The 19,224-nt window shown below is 45.1% G+C and overlaps 1 protein-coding gene across 5 annotated transcripts in view; it reads left to right on the top strand.

Moving 5' to 3' along the window:
* Nucleotides 1-19,010, top strand: part of BICRA (BRD4 interacting chromatin remodeling complex associated protein) — a 116,631-nt gene extending 97,621 nt beyond the window's left edge. For 3 of the 5 annotated variants that reach the window (XM_034792047.1, XM_034792046.1, XM_034792048.1), the window contains 10 exons: nucleotides 1,194-1,472; nucleotides 4,424-5,125; nucleotides 7,188-7,383; nucleotides 8,856-8,983; nucleotides 9,513-9,638; nucleotides 10,029-10,090; nucleotides 11,202-11,350; nucleotides 13,431-13,525; nucleotides 14,227-14,329; nucleotides 15,548-19,010. In XM_034792047.1, coding sequence (XP_034647938.1) covers nucleotides 1,194-1,472; nucleotides 4,424-5,125; nucleotides 7,188-7,383; nucleotides 8,856-8,983; nucleotides 9,513-9,638; nucleotides 10,029-10,090; nucleotides 11,202-11,350; nucleotides 13,431-13,525; nucleotides 14,227-14,329; nucleotides 15,548-16,746 — 3,039 coding nt within the window. In that variant the 3' untranslated portion in view covers nucleotides 16,747-19,010. The remainder of the gene's footprint in view (nucleotides 1-1,193; nucleotides 1,473-4,423; nucleotides 5,126-7,187; nucleotides 7,384-8,855; nucleotides 8,984-9,512; nucleotides 9,639-10,028; nucleotides 10,091-11,201; nucleotides 11,351-13,430; nucleotides 13,526-14,226; nucleotides 14,330-15,547) is intronic. The other 2 variants (XM_034792049.1, XM_034792050.1) reach the window with 2 other exon arrangements.
* Nucleotides 19,011-19,224: the final 214 nt, after the last annotated feature.

Below are 19,224 nucleotides of genomic sequence, written 5' to 3'. Positions count from 1 at the left end.
TCCTCTCCTCCCCCGCCCCCCCCCCCCCCCCCAGGATCCAAGTGTGGAGGGGCTTAATGTGGGGGGATCCAGGTGTGGGTTGAGAGGGTTCTGGGTGCAGGTGGCATCTGGATGCACAGGGGCTTGTGGGGGTGGGTTCTGGGTGCAATGGTAATGGGAGTCTGCAGGGGGGTCCAAATGAAGGTGTTTGGAGCTCAGCGGGGGAGGGTGTTGGGGTGATAGAGCTTGGCAGGGGGGCCTGGGTGTGGGGGGCTCAGTGGGAGGTCCAGATGCTGGGGGTGTGGGGCTCAGTGGGGTGGGGCTCCAGGTGTGGGCTCGGTGGGGTGGGGATCTAGGTGCGGGTGGCTCAGTGGGGTGGTCCAGGTGAAAGGGGAGTGGGGCTCATTGTGGGTGAGGGTCTGAGTGCGGGGAGGAGGGCTGAGGCTCGGCAGGAAGGTCTGGGTAACGAGGGGGTCTAGGTGCATGGAGGTTGGGCAGAAGCGGAAGCAGCTCCCTGAACAGGGATCCCTCCCCCCGCAGCTGAGGAGCAATGGGGCGGTGGGAGTTTGCAGAGCTTCCTGTAGCCGGGGGAGAAATCTGGGGGTGGGTCTGACACGGCCCCGGATGCTGTGCAGGGGAAGAGGAAGTCCCGTCCTCCCCAGCCCAGCCAGCGCTAGCAGCCACCAGCCAGGTCTTCCCCAGTCCCGCCTTCTGCCCCACAGTGATTTACCTCTCTGACGACTGCCCTGGGCCGCTCTTGTGGCTTTCCTGTGCTTCCCTGTCAGAAAGTCATTTTAATGCGGGGGGAAAAAAGAAATCTGTGGGAGACAAATTCTGTGCATGCACAGTGGCGCAGAATTCCCCCAGGAGTAACATGGCTATGGTCAGATTCTGCAGGTTCCTGGAGGAGACTGCTGTAAAATGACTCTTACCATCTTCAGAGGAAGTAGTCTCATTTCTGAACAGTAATTTGGATCTGCCTAGTGCCTGTGAAGAGTCCTGAAAAGTATGGTACCAATATCTGGGGGTGGGCATGATGAAAAGCAAGAGCAGACACAATTTGTTTTTGACCACTGGTTGAGGTATTGTTAATAGAGTACCATTAGTAGCAAAGGCCTGAATGAATATGGGGGTTGGATGGTGAACATCAACAGAAAAAAAGGAGGAGAAAGAACCAGAAAACTGGTCAATGCTAAATTTGTTGGAAATTTCAGAAGGATCGGAGCCAGCAGCAGCAGCAATTTTATCCGGCATCCCTGAAAATGCAGCAGGAGAACAATCTGAATCAGTCCACAGTACCACCACACCTTCCAATGCCTCTGCCCATCTACAGCATAGCCACAACAGCTCTCAGCACCACAAGCAGTGTCCCAGCATCAGTGATAGTGAGCAGCAGTGCCCAGAATCAGAGTCTGGCAACGGTGGAGTCCAAAGGACCGAATCTTATACCTCAGTTCTCAGCCAGCCATTCCCAACAGGCACTGGCTTGCCAGGTAGCCCTTACCTGTTGTGATTCCACACAGCCTGCTTTGGCCTATCTTCCTTTCTTCCTTCTGTCCTTAGCTTCTGTCTAATCTGTTTGGTCCTTCCTCTTAGAGTTCCCTTTTGCTTTTTGCTTTCTCTCTCTCTGCAGGAGGGGAGGGACCAATACACAAAGACAAAATATTAGGGTATCTCGTAGATGTACACTAGCATTTTTCACGTTTCAAAACAAAGATGGAAGTGGGTGGTAGTGGGGTAACCTCTATAGTAGTAACAGACGTCGCCCTCTTGTGGTGTAATGGCAAAAATGTGATGGGAAAAGAATTCTGCTACTGGCACATTTATCTCCCGTCTAACTAGGGTGACTTTTCATGAGCAGTCTGAGGGCAGGATTATGATTCCAGTTACATTGGTGTAAGTCTGTAGTAACTGCATAGACAGTCTGGCCCTGAATCCACATGTTATAAAACTCTGTGCGAGTTTCCCAGAGAGGTATTTTTGACTGGCCTCTGGGCTATATTGGTGGCAATGAGGCTTGCCGAAAAAAAAAAAAAAGTTAAGAAGCAAAATTGTTAATAAAATGTATGCTTTTTAAAATGTTTTTACCCGTCTCAAATGTAATCAAAAGTTTATACACACACACACACGCGTACACATAAATATTTGTAATCACATTTCTATAGCAAAAGAGTTGTGCTGCATGATACCATCACATGTTGGCAAAGAGGTGGCTTGGATGATGTTGTAATAAGTCTTTTCCATCTCTTATCTCCATGATTCTAATATTTATAGCATCCAAATTCAACTCCCTAGTTCACTTTTCTATGGTGGCTCCGTATCGCTAGGAGAAGATCAAACAAAATCCAGCTGCATCTTTGTTTTAAAATATAAGCAGCTCTCTCCCTGTTTTTAGACAGCCCAGAAACAAAGGAAACTATAACTTGTTTTTATTCTGAGAAGAAAGCAATAAAGGGAGAAGAATGATGGGCGTGGATGGGGGGTTCCAAGGCGTGGTTAGCAGACTTCAGGCAGAATCCAGGAACTTGGTAGCCAGAGTGATCAAATGGACCTGAATAATTTATCACCCGCGATCATCATGTGAGCAGCCTGGAGAAGATGGGAGTTCAGACTGCAATTTAGTTCAGTTTGGAAGCTTCCAGCCAATATATAGTACATCACCATGCTGGGCTGGGTGAGCTCCAGATGTTTTCACACCAAGGTCTGTGACTGAGGGAATTGCCTTTATATTCGGAGCCTGGGACATGTCCATGCACTGCTACATCAGCAGGCCTATTGAATCTTTCTTTCCCCTTCCAAACGTACCCCCTTCTGGCCCTTGTTGTCAGTCTGTGGCACTTGCCTGTTCATCTATGCTCTGAATTCCTGCTGCTCTCGCTTGCTTGCCTGCAGGTTCTCACTAACGCTGGAAGCTGCTGCTGTCTTGCGATGCTTTTTCTTCTTCTGTCCCTTCACAGTTGCACGCTGCTGTCCTGGTACATTTGTGTTCCTGCCAGAGGCTGCTTTATTCTTTTATTCTTTATATTTTAGTAGCAAATGGTTATAATAAGGACTGTGGTAGACTTAAAAGTGGTGTATTAGTCGAAAGGCTCTTCTTAGCCATAATAAGACTTGAGAACTTGTCTTTATAATAGATCAGTTTCACCCCTGTAATTTAGAAAAGAGCGTGATATTGACCTGGCTCTCGTATCAGGGGACTCACAATGGCCAATGCCTTCATAGGGTTAGCACCATTAAAAATGCTGGTTGGCTCTAATGTAGTGGTACTATGTACTATGCAGGGAACCAATGGACTCAGGCTTGCTCCTTTGAGTGGAGGGCATTTTCATTTTGATTAGCTCCTGTGGGAAAGGAGCGAAAGGTATGCCTAGTGTTGCTCTAAGCAATTCAAAGAGAGCTTAGGAAGGAGCTAAGATGGTGCAATACAGAGGAGGGTAAATAAAACTGAGGAGGTTCTTGTGCCCCATGGGGGGCTCAGATGAGGAGAGGGGCTCTAGGGGAGGAACCTAAATACATTCTAAAAACCAAGTTGGACACCCTCTCCCTCCCCTTTTTCATGGTGCCACAATCGTGGGGCAAAAGGGCTGGGCTTTATTTAAATTCACACACACTGGTACAAACACTGTACCTCTGCAGTAAGGCTTTCTAGGGAAAGGTTGGCTACGGTGGCTGAGGCTTGGAGCTGTTTTCAGAAGCTAAGGGACACCCATAGACGATGCCTTTCCATTTTTATTCCCAAGTTGTTTGTTTTACTGATTTAAAAACATTTTTGAAGGTAGCTTCTAAGCAGATGAGCCAGTGCAATACATCTGCAGCTGATAGTACTGTGCCCACAAGAATTCCTGGTGGCAGGTCTGAGAGCTGGAAACTGTGCCCCTGAAATCTCACTCTACGTATGCTCTGGTTAGCTCAAAGAAGCGCTTCTCTTGAATCAACCAGAGGGGGAGAGTGGTAGAAAGAGCTCAGTTCCTCAAGCTGTTTTGGCCATAGGCAATGCCTCGGTAAACCCCTTCACAGAGTGACTTGAGTTCAGTGGGGTTTCTGGACTTAAAAGTAGTTTGGGAGCCCCAGGCATTTTATGTTTTAAGAGTGGTTTGCACTGCAGTACAGTCTAAGGATCTATCTGCACAGCAGAAGTGGTGCACAGGCAAGCCTATTTGGTCTGGTTTGAATCCAGATAGCACAGGTAACAGTAGTAGTGAAGAGAGTGCAGCTTGTGAGCCGAGTACCTACCCAGGGTCTGTACTGGATTTGTACTCCTCGTGCTGAAGCCTGCACTGTGCAGTCATCACTGTTGTCATTGCCAGCGCTAGCTCAGGTACACTAGTCCTTGTAGAGCTTTTCCTGTGTGGACATACCCTAAAATGCCTGAAGGACATGCGAGGATTGTGGTGAGACACATCAGTCCTAACTAACTTATTCTCTGTTTCTTTCTTTGTTTCAGTTACCCACAGGGCAACAGAAGCTCCCTGGAGCCTCCCCGTCCCATTCGCTACCTCATCCTCCAATGGGGGAGAGTCCCCAGCTCCAGCCCTCACACCTCTCACAGATGCAGTCCCCCCACCAGTCCCGTCCTCCGTCACAGCCGCAGCCACTTTCCCGACCACCCTCCCGGCCTCACTCCAGGCCTCCCTCCCAGCCACAAACTTTGTCCAGGCCTCCTTCTGAACCCCTCTCCCGGTCCTGCACCCCTCAAACGCAAATGCAGAACTTGTACGTGATACAGAATCAAATCACATCATCCCCCCACGGTCCCACCCAGCACCCCTTACGGCCCCCGTCGCAGCCTCAGGTACAGTTCCAGCCACCCCAGTCTCAGGCCGAAGGGCAACCTCAGCTGGCAACACCTCCACATCTGCAGCTACAAGTTCAGCTTGCCCCTCAGATCCCGCCCCAGTCTGAGACCCAGGTGCCGGCACGGCTGCAATCCCAGATCCAGGCTCCAACCGAGTCTCAGCATACTCATTCCCCACATTTCCAGTTCCCTTCCCAGGGCCAAATCAAGCCGCCAGTCCCAACCCAGACCCTTCACCTAACACCGGAACAACAGAGGAGTTTTCAGATGGTCCCAAATCAATTCCAGACACTCTCTGCAATTCCAAATCCCACTCCTCAGCAGAAGCAGCTATTGGACAGGTTCCAGCAGGTAAATAATTACCATCAAAGAGGGTAAATTAAACTTGGCCTGGGTCTGTAGAAATATAACTCTCTAGAAATGAAAAATACACCCCCATACATCAAGGAGAATGGATGGGTCAAAGGGATTAGAAATTGGAGATTTTCAGTCTAGTTTCTTCTGGACAGATATGCAAATCACAAAAGTCACCATCTTAAAAAACGATCATCTGGACTACCAAGGTTATATTTTGTTTTGTTTGGTTTTAAAATAGTACTCGGGGAAGGAATTATCTTGATTTTAATATCATGAGCACATTGTCAGCCTTTAGGAAACCGTAACAATGTAGAATAGTTTCTAAATTGTTTTGGGGCTGTTTAAGGGCTTGTCTACACAAACTTTTAGTTTGCAGCAAGCTTTACCCCCTGCTAGCCTGCTGCGCATTAACAGTTTTAGTTCACTTTGAGAGTCCCATTTCAAAGAGGACTAGATTAAAGTGAATTAACTAACTCTTAACGTCTGTTAGCATATGAACCGTTAGTCCCCAGCAAGCTAGTGCAAGATAGATTCATACCCCAGTTTGCCAAAAACTAATTGTTCGTGTAGACAAGCCCTGAGTGTATCTTTGCTACCAACTACTATGTAAATAGTAGATAAAATAAACAATTATTTAATATTTAGGACTTACAGGGTTTGGCCTCTTCCAAGTTCTTTAGCAACATGAATTACTCAAGAACCAAAACAGGGAGAGAAATTTTTGGACAAAGAGATAAAAGCAAACACATGCTCCTGTGAAAAGTGCCCCATGGGATCTTTCCTATTCACGCAGCGCAGACCGAGCTCAACCCGGCTGGGGTCTCAGCCTGTTTCCAGGGAGTCTGAGGGCTTGCCTGCACTACCAAATGCAGTCACCTCAAGTCGAAGTACAGCTACCGCAATAATTAAAGCGATGGTTCATATTCACACTTGCTCCTTCTGTCCGTGGTGCGCGTCCTCACCAGGAGCACTTCCACTGACTGAAATGGGGCATTATGGAACACTTGGCAGCTCTGGGGATGACAGCCTCATCATCCCCAGGCAGGGGGTTCACAGCTGCCCCCTCCCCCCCCCCCCCCGATAACCCGAGCTGTCAGCCCAGCAGGCTCACAGCTGTGAGTGCCCCCTGCCATGGGGCTGACAATGCAGGGCTTGATTTCACAGCGGGAGCCTACCAGCAATGAAATTGACATTCTTGTCAATTTCTCAGCTGCTATTATTTCACTTTTTGACTCTGGTTGTCAGCTCTATGTGGGGCTCACAGCTGTGAACCTGCACCCCATTGACAGCTCAGACTGTCGGGGCTGGGGTGGGGGAAGGGCTCCAGCTGTCAGCCCCTTTGGGGCGTAGTGGGCCACTTACATCAGCGGAAACACCATTGTAGTGTAGACACTGACATAACTGGGTCATCGTAAGCTGCCTTATGTTGACCTAACAATAGTGTAAACCAAGCCTAAGTATTAGTACTTTGAACTTTGAGCCCTGGAGTTGGAGGTCACAATCCATTCAAATTCATGTTAATGGGTTGATTCCCATTAACTTCAGTGAGAGCTGGCTCGGGCCTTATGCCTTAGAAAGCATCAGAAAAATTCTTTACAATCCACATTTCAAATATTGTCTTTACTGTCACTTTATCTGCAGGGGAAAGAGGAGCCAAACTCAGTTTTTTAAAAAACTGCATATTAAAAATAAATTTCCCTTGAAAGGACTTAGACTGGGATCCAGTCTGCTGTATTTCAAGCACACAGGGCATGTTGATGTGATTTTAAATTCTTGTCGTTGACAGACCTGGAGATTCCCACTGCTAAGCAAAGACCTTTTTTTGTTTCCTTTACATTCACCGCCTAACACTGTGAGATCCTGGGGCTATAGGATGGAAGCCAGTTGACTGTGTTGGAAACATGAGAGCATGGGAGGGTCCCTTTCTTCCCATGTTTTGCTGCTGGGTAGAAATATTTATGGTACATAGCAGATTAAAAAGGAAGGCAGAAGGATAAAATGTACCAAAAGATGGTGCTAGGGCATCTTTTCAGCCTCTGTCATTTATCCAACACAGGTGCCCCAGGGGATTATCCTGCAAACGAAACACCAGACTTCCACCAGCCAGGTGTCATCAGCTCTGAGCCACTTCAGCAGCCAGCCTTCATCTGTCCTGGTTAGCAGCCAAGGACAGCCAGTAGCAGTGACAACAACGCAAGCACCAGTCCACAGCCACCCATCTGTCCCCGCTGCAGTCCAGCCTTCTACTGCAGGTTCGAGTGAGGTGGTTCCTGTGCTTGGGAAGGGCCAAGTACAAGGAGGGAGCGGGAGGAGGAGGTGGTAGTGGAGGAGGGCAGCCAGTGCAGCTCGCAGCATTGCTGCAGATCAAAACAACATCGACGTGTAAGCTGCTAAAACCATGCCTTGTGCGTGCTCAGGGACGGGAAACAGTCTGGGAAGGGGAAATTCTGTTACATTTCTGCTGGACTGTGACTTTCAACTTCCTCTTTCTCCCCCTTTTTTCCCCTCCACACTTCAAAGTGCCTATACAGTAAGAAAAGCTATTCTAAAAATGATGTTGGGAAGTTCATCATCTGTCTCTCTAAGGGCCTGATTCTGTGAGCTGCTGAGTGCCCTCAAATTTCATTGAAGTCCAAGTGTCAAATGCTGCTCTCATTCACAGAGTATAAATCTGAAGTAACTCAATTGATTGGGGGGCAACATGGTGGAGCAGATATGGGCCCTGGATGGAGAGTCAAGACATCCTTAATACCAGTTCTGCTACTCACCTTCTGTGTCGCTTTGGCCAAGACGCTTACCTCTTTCAGCCACCAGTTCTCCATCTGAAAAACAGGAATAATTCTGTTTACCTTCTTATGTAAAGCTCTTTGAAACCCATGGGTGAAATTCATCCCATGCTGAAGGCTAGTTTAGGGTCAGTGCACCACATAATTCTCATTTAAACCCTAATTTAAAGATTTAAGTGGGACTTAAATCATGCACAGGCCTTATGCTTCCCCTACACACACATACAGGGATGAATTTTAGACTACAGGTGCTCTGTATTTCCCCCCCTATATTTACTTATTTAGATTTATTTACTGTGCCTATCAGGTGCTTCCATGCACTTTCACAAATGGGAAACGAATACCAGTTTTAGTGTTATGCCCATGGTACACTGAACAGACTAATCTGAGGTATTGATAAAAAGGTCCACATATTTTCATTCTTTAAAAAAGAAAGAAAAAAAACCATATTTACAGTGTGGTTGTATTTTGATTTTCAGTCACTTTCTGCTCTGCTGGCAGTAATGATTTTTGCATGAGTATAAAACTAAGATTTCTCCCACTTATAGTTGTTAAGATCCCCTGGCACATGTCTCAAGAGTAGAGGTGTTTAGCCCTGGTGTCCTGATAATTGCATTCTGCTTCCCTACAGTTCCCTGAATTAGTATTCAGTTGAATTAGGTGGTCGTCTTTTTCACTTCCTTTGCTGCCCTGTTGTGGAGTGTTGCTGTGTGCTGTTAAACAGCTGGCAGAGGCGGCTGCATTTCAGTGATAGCTGAAGTAATGGGCAAAATTTTCAAAAGCACTTAAGTCATTTAGGTGCCTTTGAAAATTTTGCCCAATACTTCTAGATAGTCTATAAAGATTCTTCAAGACGGAATATGCTGCAGGAATCCAAGACATGTTGCTATTGTTGATTAAACTTGGAGCTTGTTCTAAAATCTGCTTATATTTGCTAGGTATAGCTGCTCCAGTTCCTGCAGAGAGTAAAACATTTTCCAGTGGCGCCACATCTGTTTCTGGGGGGAAAGTGACTACAGTGCCAGGGAAACCAGGAACACCTCTTGCTGTACAGCAGCCAGTTCAGGTGAGAGCTTCATTTCTAATGCTTCTTCGCAGTAGTTTGTCCATTTCAAGGATGAACAAAACTTACTGAGTTTCACTCCAGGTTTGTTCTTTTTGTGTGAGAAGAAGGAATTAAGTTTCAGAAACCATTTGACTTTGGCATATAATTGTTTGATTTTATAAGTACTGTGAACTCTTAAACAAAAAGAAAACAAATAATTATCCCTATTAATATTAATTAGACCACTGGGGAAGGGAGCTTTGTTCCTCTTCCTTGAGGGAATTAATGTGCTTCCCAATTTATTTAATGGCATGCAAATACTGTTGGTATGTACGTTCTAGAAGTGCAAGTTAAAATAATTATATATCAAAAAAGATTTATTCATAGATGTTTGCATTTCAACACCAAGGAATTCCATTCTGAGTCATTTCACTGATGACTGACATCCTCTTGGCGAGTAGTTTCTTGCTGTGTGTTTTGGTAATCAATTTGTAGTCATTAAAATCATATTGGGATCCCAATTAAAAGAGATCCTTTGCTTCTTCTGCAGGCCAAGCCTGGAGTGATTAGCTCCATTTCCGGCCTGAATCTTGGAAAAGGCCCCTTGCAGATCCAGGTAGTTGGGAAAGGATTATCACAACTCATGCCCTCAGTCCCAGTCCCATCCCAGCAGCAGGTGAGTTTACACAAATGTTTATTTCCTTCAAATAATAGCTCAGGTTTTTTTAACTATTCTGTCAGTGAGGAAGTTTGAAAGGAAGCTGTGTGTTTTCTGCTACCTGAAAGCTGCCATGTTTAAAGTGAGCAAAGCTGTTTCTCTTAGTCGTCAGCAAGAATTATCCCTTTTCTTCTGCACTTTGTCCAGAATCTCCAAAATCATCCAACTGATTTCCTCCTGCCCACAATCCCACTTTATTCTCCAATTTCCTTGTACTAATTTACGGAACAGAAAGAGTTCTTTCTAATGTGAGCTGGATGGTTCCTCCGTTAGGTCATCCTTCTCTGCAGAGTAAAACTAATCTATTGATTACTAAGTCCTTTCATGTGCATTCTTTTTCCTTACCAGTACGATAGTAAGCTTGGAAGTCTGAAAAAAACTCCTACACTACAGCCCAGCAAAGAAGCTTGGTAAGTATTTGCCAGAGAGCGTGTGTTGGAGCCTAAGAAGTTAAAGAAAGCAGTGTAAGGGTAACAGTAACATCACACGCGTAGTAAGGTTAAAGTTTAACAGACTAACCGGCATCTGGGTTAACTCTGGAGTCCTGCAATGTTGTGCACCGTAATCCACTCTATTGGGGAGGAAACATGATACTTTATCATGGCATGGCAATTCTCGGTAACCTAGCATGCCCTTCAGTGCCTCTCCAGAGGGCCCCATGGGTGACACTGGTTGAATGTACATTTCACACTGAAGAGAATAATTCTTCCAGAATTTTGCTGTGGTTCTTTTCCTGTATGGTCAGTCATTCTTCCTTCTCCCTGATTGCACTCATCCTCCTTTTGCGTTAGTGTGTTTAGCATGAGCGTGCATACACACACACGCACGCACCTATAACGTAGCTAGCTATGTATTACACTGCTTTTGTTTATATCCGTGTGTGCCTATCTGCACATAGTACTTCACACCTGCACAGCAGACCACATTCCATCACTGCCCATTTTAGCTCAACCAACTTTATTGTTAGTGGCAGGAGGATGAGACTATTTTAACTGGAAGATAAATTACATTTTCCTTAATTAGTAAAACGGTGTAGTAATATAATTTGAAGGCTCCCAGGGGACACTTTTATAATTGAGTTATAGGATGTCTGAGTCACATTCCATGTATCCAAAGAACCTTTCGTCTGTTCTATGATCCTCTTGCTGCTGCCCAGAAATCTCACAAGATGCTATATAATTCAGTTATGAGTGCCCCTTGGCAACCATAAAACTACATACAGTATTAGCAGGGATAGGTAATTGTGTGTGCGTGTGTTCCTCGTGTGTGCACATATGTGTATTTCATGTTCCACACGTATAAAACTGCTCATTTTCTGCAGACATAGAAGGTAAGCTTTAGAGCATCTCTGTATATCATGCTTCAGTCACTGCAAACAGCCTATATATATATATTGGAAGGAGGAGCAATAAGAATTTCAACCACTCAGCATAATGCTTTTATAGATATCTCTGCTTTTGAGTCTGTGTTTTCCATACACTTTGTACAACTGTCTGACTTGTCCTTTTTTTTTTTTTTTAGTTTCTTGGAACAGTTACATAAACATCAGGGAGCAGTGTTGCACCCTGACTATAAAACTTCATTCCGATCGTTTGAAGATGCCTTACAAAGGCTTCTACCCTATCATGTCTACCAGGGGATGCTTCCCTCTACCCACGACTATAGAAAGGGTAAGTTCAGCTGTGTATACAAGGAAGGATGGTAACTAATAGTCCAAGAACTATAGCAAAGTGTTTTAAATTTAGCAGGGCTTCGCTAAGCAACAGAATGGAGGGGGATCTCACCCTCAGGAAGTAAACTCAGGCCTCTTCTTCTGATGTTGGCATGAGAGAGATCACGGTTGGTGGGTCACGGGGGAAAATGGATTTGTCCAGCCATGAAAAGAGAGAAGTAAACTCCACTCCAGAAAAAAGATAAAATCCCCAAAACCTGAATAAACTTCCTGGAAGCACATGTTTGAAATCTGGCAGTGTCTCAGCCCTTTAAACTTTCAAAGCTAGATAAACTGAGTTCTATCACAGGCTTCTGTGTTTGGAGCTTTTGGAGGAGACCTTAAAAAGAGAGTCCTTGTCTGCTTAGTAAGGCCACTAATGATCCCTTAGGGTTTTTCATAAGAGTTGGAGTTTACCCTGGTATCCTTGGTCAAAAGTTCTCTTTCCCCTGTTGCTGCTTTGCAGTTTGCCATCCTCCACTCCAGAAGTGGCTGCATTTCATAGATTCCAAGGCCAGAAAGGACCATTGTGCTCATCTAGTCTGACCTGTATAACACAGACCATAGAACTTCCCCCAAAATAATTTTAGTAGTGCTGTGCATAGTTTGTAAAAGACCCCTCAAGCATCCAGGCTTTGTAGAAGAGAAAACTATGAGTAGTTTTAATACATAGTGCTGTACACTTTCAAAGTTTATTACAAACGTTAATTAACAATTTTAAACTCACTCGCTGTATCTGTGTGGTATATGTGCCTTATGAAGTTTTCCACCTTATCAGTTAGTGCAGGGCGTTCAACCTCTTCTTCCCATGTAGTTGTATCATTCTTCTCTTTGCGAGGAATATTACCTAACCCATCTTGTCTCTCTAATGTCCTGGTACCAATACAGCTACAACAACACTGCATATAGCTTTGTGTGGAGTGTCCTTTTTTATTTATTTCCACTCAGAAAGATGATAAACCTGTTTGTTATAACGTGCATTTGATGCAGAAAGGATCACTTTCCCTAGTGTTAAAATTCAGGGGAAAGGCATTGTTATTTTAATTGTCTGCAGGCTGTGATTTTCATTTACTCTAAATGGTATCCATATGTAAAATAATGAACAGTATAGAGAGTGTGAATCAGAATGCGCTCTTATTTATCCTCCTATAACAGAAGAATAAGGGGAGCATTTTATTAAATTGAAAGGCAACACATTGATGTGCCATACATAATTAACCTATGGAAATCATAACCACAAGATATGATGGAGGCCAGAAGCTTAGCAGGACTCAAGGGATTTATCCATGTATATGAATAATGAGAACATCCACGGTTACATTAGACAGGATACAAAATATATTATATGGACATAACCTCTTTTTCTGGGGGAGGGAGGAGATTAGGAAGAAATTTCCCTTTGGGTAAATTAGTCCGTAGTTGTCCTTTTAGGGTGTTTTGTGTCCCTTCCACTGAAGCATCTAGTATTGTCCACTGACAGAGACAGTATATTGACCTAGATGGGCCCTTGGTCTGATCCAGTCTGGCAATTCTTGTGTTCCTCAAAACTGTCTGCTGAAGCACTCTTCTACTCCAAATGTCGAGTTGATTCACTGCTTGGCGCTGTACTGCAATCCAGACATAAAGCCAGCTCCTGGCCTGGCAATGATCTGCAGTCTCAAAGCCTGAATGTGTAGAGAGAGTTTAAAACCGCTTGATGTTACATAGAGAAAAATATCTCTTGTCTCAATGGTCCCTTGCCCCTCTAAGCTATGAGACCAATCACATGATCATGTTCACAATTAAAACCAGCCACATACTTTAGGAAGAAACCTAAGCTGATGTGGAAAGCATTTGAAGGAGCAATCACAATTGCGGCTGCTGAGTCCTCTAGTAACACTAATGTTGATATAAAATGTTAGTCCTGTTTCTGCATTTACCTTGTCATATCAAATGTCTTTCAGGGAATGGAGACTTTCCTTTCAGACCTAACGAGGTAGCCCCAGCAATGCCTTTATACAAAAAACCAAATAGCCTTCTTTCTTTACCTCTTCTTTTAGTAGATGAAGAGTTTGAAACAGTGTCCACCCAACTGCTGAAACGCACACAAGCTATGTTGAACAAATATCGTCTGCTGCTCTTAGAGGAGTCTCGGGTAAGATTGGCCTTTATGTGCTACTGTGCTCAATGGTATGATGGTCAGCATGATTATTGGTCTGCTCTAATCTATCCTATGCATTTGTAATGAGAGTTTAAATTGCAGTTTCACTTACTAAATATGACCATGTTGAGGAATAAGGGAACTCATCACAACTACGTCAATTAATGTTTTCATTTTACTTTTAAATTGAAATAGGACATTTCAATTTAAAACTAAAATAAAACATGAATTTACATAGGTCCCTTCCAGTCCTATGATTCTATGATTAGTGAGGGGTAATTTTGCAGCAAGCCTGGAACTTTTTTTTTTTTAAATGGGGACAGGAAAGCTTGGTCACCCCAGAAATATGACACATTAACTTAGATTATACGTTTATATTAAAATTGTGACTCCTTATCTGTGCTGTAAGAAAGGCAGAGATTCCGTACTATAAACCACTACCCAAAAGCCCTTCCCAAATGTCTAAGTGAGGAAAAGTGCTTTCCAGTGCATGGATGAGACTTGTGCCAGCTCCATGAGAACAAGCACTATTCAGTGACATGTCAAGGTAATTCACCATTGTGTTAGTGCTTGTTTCCCTAAAGCAGAAGCTGGAGAGGCTTGTAGGTTATGATTGGGCCCCTAATTTCTGTACTGTGGTTACTGTGCCTTTCTTTTCCTCCACCCTTCACCTGTTTTTCATTTTTGGTCTGCAGAGAGTCAGCCCTTCTGCAGAGATGGTGATGATCGATCGAATGTTTATTCAGGAAGAAAAGACCATGTTGGCTCTTGATAAACAGCTAGCAAAGGAGAAACCAGGTTAGGGAGACATTATTTCTATCTGTGCTCCTCCCTTACTCATATGCTGCTCCTCCCACCTCTCCCTAGACACAGTATTTTCCTACCTTTTAAAGTTACTAAGGGAGGAGTGGAAAACTTGTAAACCAGTGAGCTGGCCCATGCCAGCGCTCCGCCAACTTCATCTGAATACAGAGGGGTCAGTCTGCAGAGACTGCACGTCCCATTTTACAACGCTTCCGTATGATCTGAGTAGAAGGCTGCTCAGAACAAGATGGAGCAGTGTGAGTTGGGTTCCGTAGGCTCCTCCATCTGGCTGTCTGTATCAAAGAAGTCAGTGGCTGCAGTCTTCTCCATTTTATACAAATTAGGTGCAGTCTGTAGGCTCCTGATAAATTGCTTACAGTTCTCAGTTGCCCTAATTTTGGGTGCCTTTATACTAATGGGTTTGTGTAAATTTATGGCATCTTTTCACAGTAATATATATTTGCTTGGCTCAACTTGAAAAAGCTGGAAAGAGCCTTGGAACAAGGAGAAAATCTGTGCAGCCTAGAGAAGAAAGAGCAACTAGGCAGTGGTGTCTGTAACATGAACAGCCAAATTACCAGGGCTCTGAAATGGTTCCTGCTGGGCACTCATGATCAAAGGAACACAGGTGGCTTTTTGAATGATTGTGTTCCTCTCCTTGTGTGTTCAGTGAAAGCACATGGGGAGGCCAAGCCAGTAAGGGACTAAACCATATAGGAGGCAGAAGGAGAGAAAATTAGCTAAGAGAAAGAGAAGAGGGGCTGAGAAACAGAAGAAGCAGCTAGCAAGAGTGGGGGGGGAATTACAGAACAGAAAATAAATCCCAGCTGGAACAGGGTAAGTGTTGATTTGTAAAAATTATTTTATTTAATTTTGTTGACAAAAGTAAGGAATTGCTGAGATGCCAAAATGCCCCTTTCTCCTGAAGGAGAGACTGTCTCGTGATTGAAGAAAGGGAGTATGAGTCAGGACTTCAGGGTTCCTAATCCCAGCTCTGGTGGTGGTTTGCTATAAAATAGGGATAAAACTTCCCTCATGGACTAGGATTTTTTAGGATGAATTAATTAATTAGGGTAATTGTTAGATGCTAGAGAAAGTCAAGAATTATTATTAGTTTCAGGGTTGACACACACTTATTGTTACCATTTTTCTGATGGGTGTTTTCTCAGTGTGCTGCTTTGGCTGGACTGTGACATTGTGTTTTTGTTGCAGATGAGTATGTTTCATCATCTTCTCGCTCACAGAGCCTCACTTCCTCTCTGGCTCTAGCCTCTGTATCCAGCATCACCCCAGCTTCTGAGAACCTAAAGGTGCCTCCAGTGCAGACAGCCACCCAGATCCACCCCACCAAATTGGTTATCAAGCACAGCGGAGGCTCCCCTTCTGTCACATGGGCAAAAGCTTCACCTTCTTTGGATGGAGATGAGGATGCCCTACCCTCAAGGAGCAAGCCCCCAATCAAAACTTATGAGGCACGGAGCCGGATTGGGCTTAAGCTGAAGATCAAGCAGGAGGCTGGTCTCAGCAAGGTGGTGCACAACACTGCCTTGGACCCAGTTCACCAGCCACCTCCGGTGTGCACAGTCATCAAAACAGCTGACCAGCACTCTTCAGCTGCCCCCACCGCCACCACCACTGCTGGGCAAATGAACGGGACTATTGACCATGTAACCTCAGCGCCTGTGGAGAAAAAACCCATTGTGACCTACTGCAGGCTTCCGCTTCGTAAGACTTACAGAGAGAACGTGGATGCTTTTATAGCAGATAAAGCCACTGATGCCTGTCCGAAGGGAGGCATCCCAAAGGTCGATACCATCCCCAGCACCCTTGTGATCAAGCAGGAGGACGGCTCCAAAGGCGTGATCACCTCTCTCAAAACCCATGAAACCCCAACTGTGGTGGTGGCAGAGAAGAGCAAGCCGGAGGAGAGCTCCAAGCTCCTGTTTTTCAACAGAAGCGATGCCCGTTCTCTGGTGATGCAAGACAGCCCTGCCCCTCCGAAGACCGATGACTCTACCAGTGGCCTTATGAAGGAACTTGCAGAAGTAGAGGATGAGTTTTATCACGGAATGATAAAAACGGAGCCCCCTGACCACAGCTCCGGCTCGGAGCTCACCTGGGAGGTTCCCTTGCCTCCAGCTAAGCGCAGGAAGTCAGAGTCCTTTGATGTGGATAATGCCAGCTTCTCCAGCGACAGCCCCCAGGATGACTCCCTTAATGAGCACCTACAGAGTGCCATTGACAGCATTCTCAACCTGCAGCAACCTCAGACTGGGGGTCAGAACATCCGGACACCCTCCTCCTCTTACAACTCCTCTTCCTCCCCTTTCTCTTCACCTGTCCATCGTACAGACACTTACCTTGCCCCTAATCACAATGGCGGCCTTGGAGCAAGGACGTTGAACAGATAACAGAAAACCAAACTGAGCAGAAACTGAACAGAAAGCAAGGACCGAAGAAGACGCTCTTGCTGGTTGAAACGGTCGAGCACCATGGGTGTCAATGGTGCCGCCTACCCAGAGACCCGATGGCTCGGGCCTGGCACCAGCAGGAGTGGGGGAAGAGGGTGTCCTAATGATGCTTCATCCAAGTGTTTATATGATGGGTTTTGGATGTTGAAAAGTACAAGCTGAGGCTGGATTTACAATACACTCGTCTCATCAAACACACCCTATAATGGCAAGTGAGAAGCAACCAGGCGGGTGGGAGGGGATTGATGGGGCCCATAGGTAGTGCTGGCTGTGTAATTTAGATTCTGTAACAAATTGCTAATTTGAATATCTGATTGATCCGTTTCCTCTCCCCCGGCCCCATCTTAAACTCTGAACAGATTGCAAGTCAAGCCAGTGTGAGGCAAAAGGGGACTCTGCAGGAATTGCCACAGGGGCAAAATTTATTGTTCATTTTTAAGTTATTTCAAGAATCAAGCATGGGCTTGTGGAACCTCTCATTGGTCAACAAAGGGCAAAAAAATAGTCAAGAAAGGAAATGCAAACACTAATCATTAAAAAGAAAGAAAGTTTACAACTAAATCTATACGTTTTACTCCTACAACTTGAAGAGAAGCAGTTCCCTTGGGAGTAGCTGTGGGTAGGACTAGCAGGAGCAGCACAGGGGAGATGGGGGAAGAGAGGAATATCATGCAATCATTTACTCTGAGGGGGGTGGTTACATAGCTTTTTGTTGTACTCCATGGCAACCTGATATTTTGGTAGCAACCGGGCAAAGTGTATTCAAGCTGTGTTAGGAGCGAAGCTGGTCTGGCATTTCCCTGCAGCATTCCAAGGCAGGGGGTGTGCTGATAAGAGAACAGGCTGGGGCCAAGGCATCGTGTTGCAATGTTCTGCTTGGAGCTAGGCAAAGGCAGAAAGCAAAAATGCCAAATGAATGTTTACATGTTTTACATTTCTGCTTTGCATCATTCGTTGTTGTTTAAATGTTTTCTTGTACTCTTCTTCCATTATCTCAGTTACCTTCATCTTATTGCTTTCCCATAGGGGTCCCCTGTTTCCTTATTAAAGCCATAAAAATGGGGGGGGGGGGCGTTTTTATAGCATGTACTCTTGAGACACTGTGTCATGACCATCAGCCTCCTGACTAAGGAGGACTGGATGGGGCTCCCTTAGGGACCTATCAGTGCCTCTCCCTAATCAGTTAGAAGAGGCGACTGTTGAATGACACAAGGTACTCCTTCCTCTCCACTTCAGCAGCACTGCTAGCCCCAGGCAGTCTGGGATGTGAGAGTATTCGACTGAGTGACAAACCCAAATCATCCTCTTCATAGCAGTGCTGGACACCTTTACTATGCCACTAGGCCCACTTGTCCCCCATCAGTTCCTGATTTTCCTTTTCCTTTAGTTCTTCCCATTCTGGCTGTCTCCCCACATCCTGCAGGCACTGGAACTCAGAGGCATACAGGGTGGTTTAGAAGCCCTATTAAATGTATATGAGCAGGTGGATGCTGTGATAGATCAGATACCTGGCCTTTTGCTGACAAACTTCCAGTGGCTTTGTCAAGATTTGAATTCTAACACCTGCCTTGTGCTAAGGATTCCAACCACCGTCTCTTTAGAATTCACACGTATACCTCTCTAATCCTAGATTTATCAGTTAAATGCTGCCTACTGCAATTAACATCAGGCATCTTATAACGTTGGTTTCAATGCATGAGGCTCTGTCATTGCAGTTCAGTCTTCCTGTTCTCTGATGCGAGCTTATTGCCATACTCATGGTCGGTCTCACACCAGGCCGACCCATGGATAATGGTTGAGAACACTGTGATACAGAAAATGCCAGGAAATGTGAGCTGGGCTAGATCACATTTATTTCACTACAAATAACAGACATAAACCCTTCCAAAAATGTACATTGACTAATGCCAGAAACCCTGAGGAGGATCTATTTATTCCCACTCATGCCTTAGTATTTCTTTACCCAAATGTGTGGTGACAGTGGAAATACATGGTTTCTTTTCACTGTTCCCCCACATGGGTATGTATGTAACCATAACTTAATTGTATGTATGTATGTAGACGCTGTAACCTGTATGTGTGGCATTCATCCCATTAGAGCTTTTTCACTGATTTTACCTCCATTTTTTATTGGTGGTAGTAGGAGTTAGGGCTTTGCATCAGTGCCATCAAGTATTTGTGATGTGCCATTAGTCCTGATTCCTTCAACAGCTTATTGATGTCATTCATTACCACACGATAGGAGTGGTATGTACCATACAAACGGATTGCAGTATCAGCACACCACCTGCTTGGAGTCTCTTGTGTTGGCAGGCCCCTGCTGCTGTAGATGGGATCCCCCAGTTCAAACCAGGATGGGAGAATTGGATTTGTGAGGAAATGCATCTCCTCTTGCTGGCCTGGAGTGGACGTGTGTAA

This window comes from Trachemys scripta, chromosome 16 (assembly GCF_013100865.1).
Source record: "Trachemys scripta elegans isolate TJP31775 chromosome 16, CAS_Tse_1.0, whole genome shotgun sequence".
NCBI classification, from domain to species: domain Eukaryota; kingdom Metazoa; phylum Chordata; order Testudines; family Emydidae; genus Trachemys; species Trachemys scripta.
The sequence above is the reverse complement of the archived record's forward strand: the minus strand, read 5'-3'. Positions and strand labels throughout refer to the sequence as shown.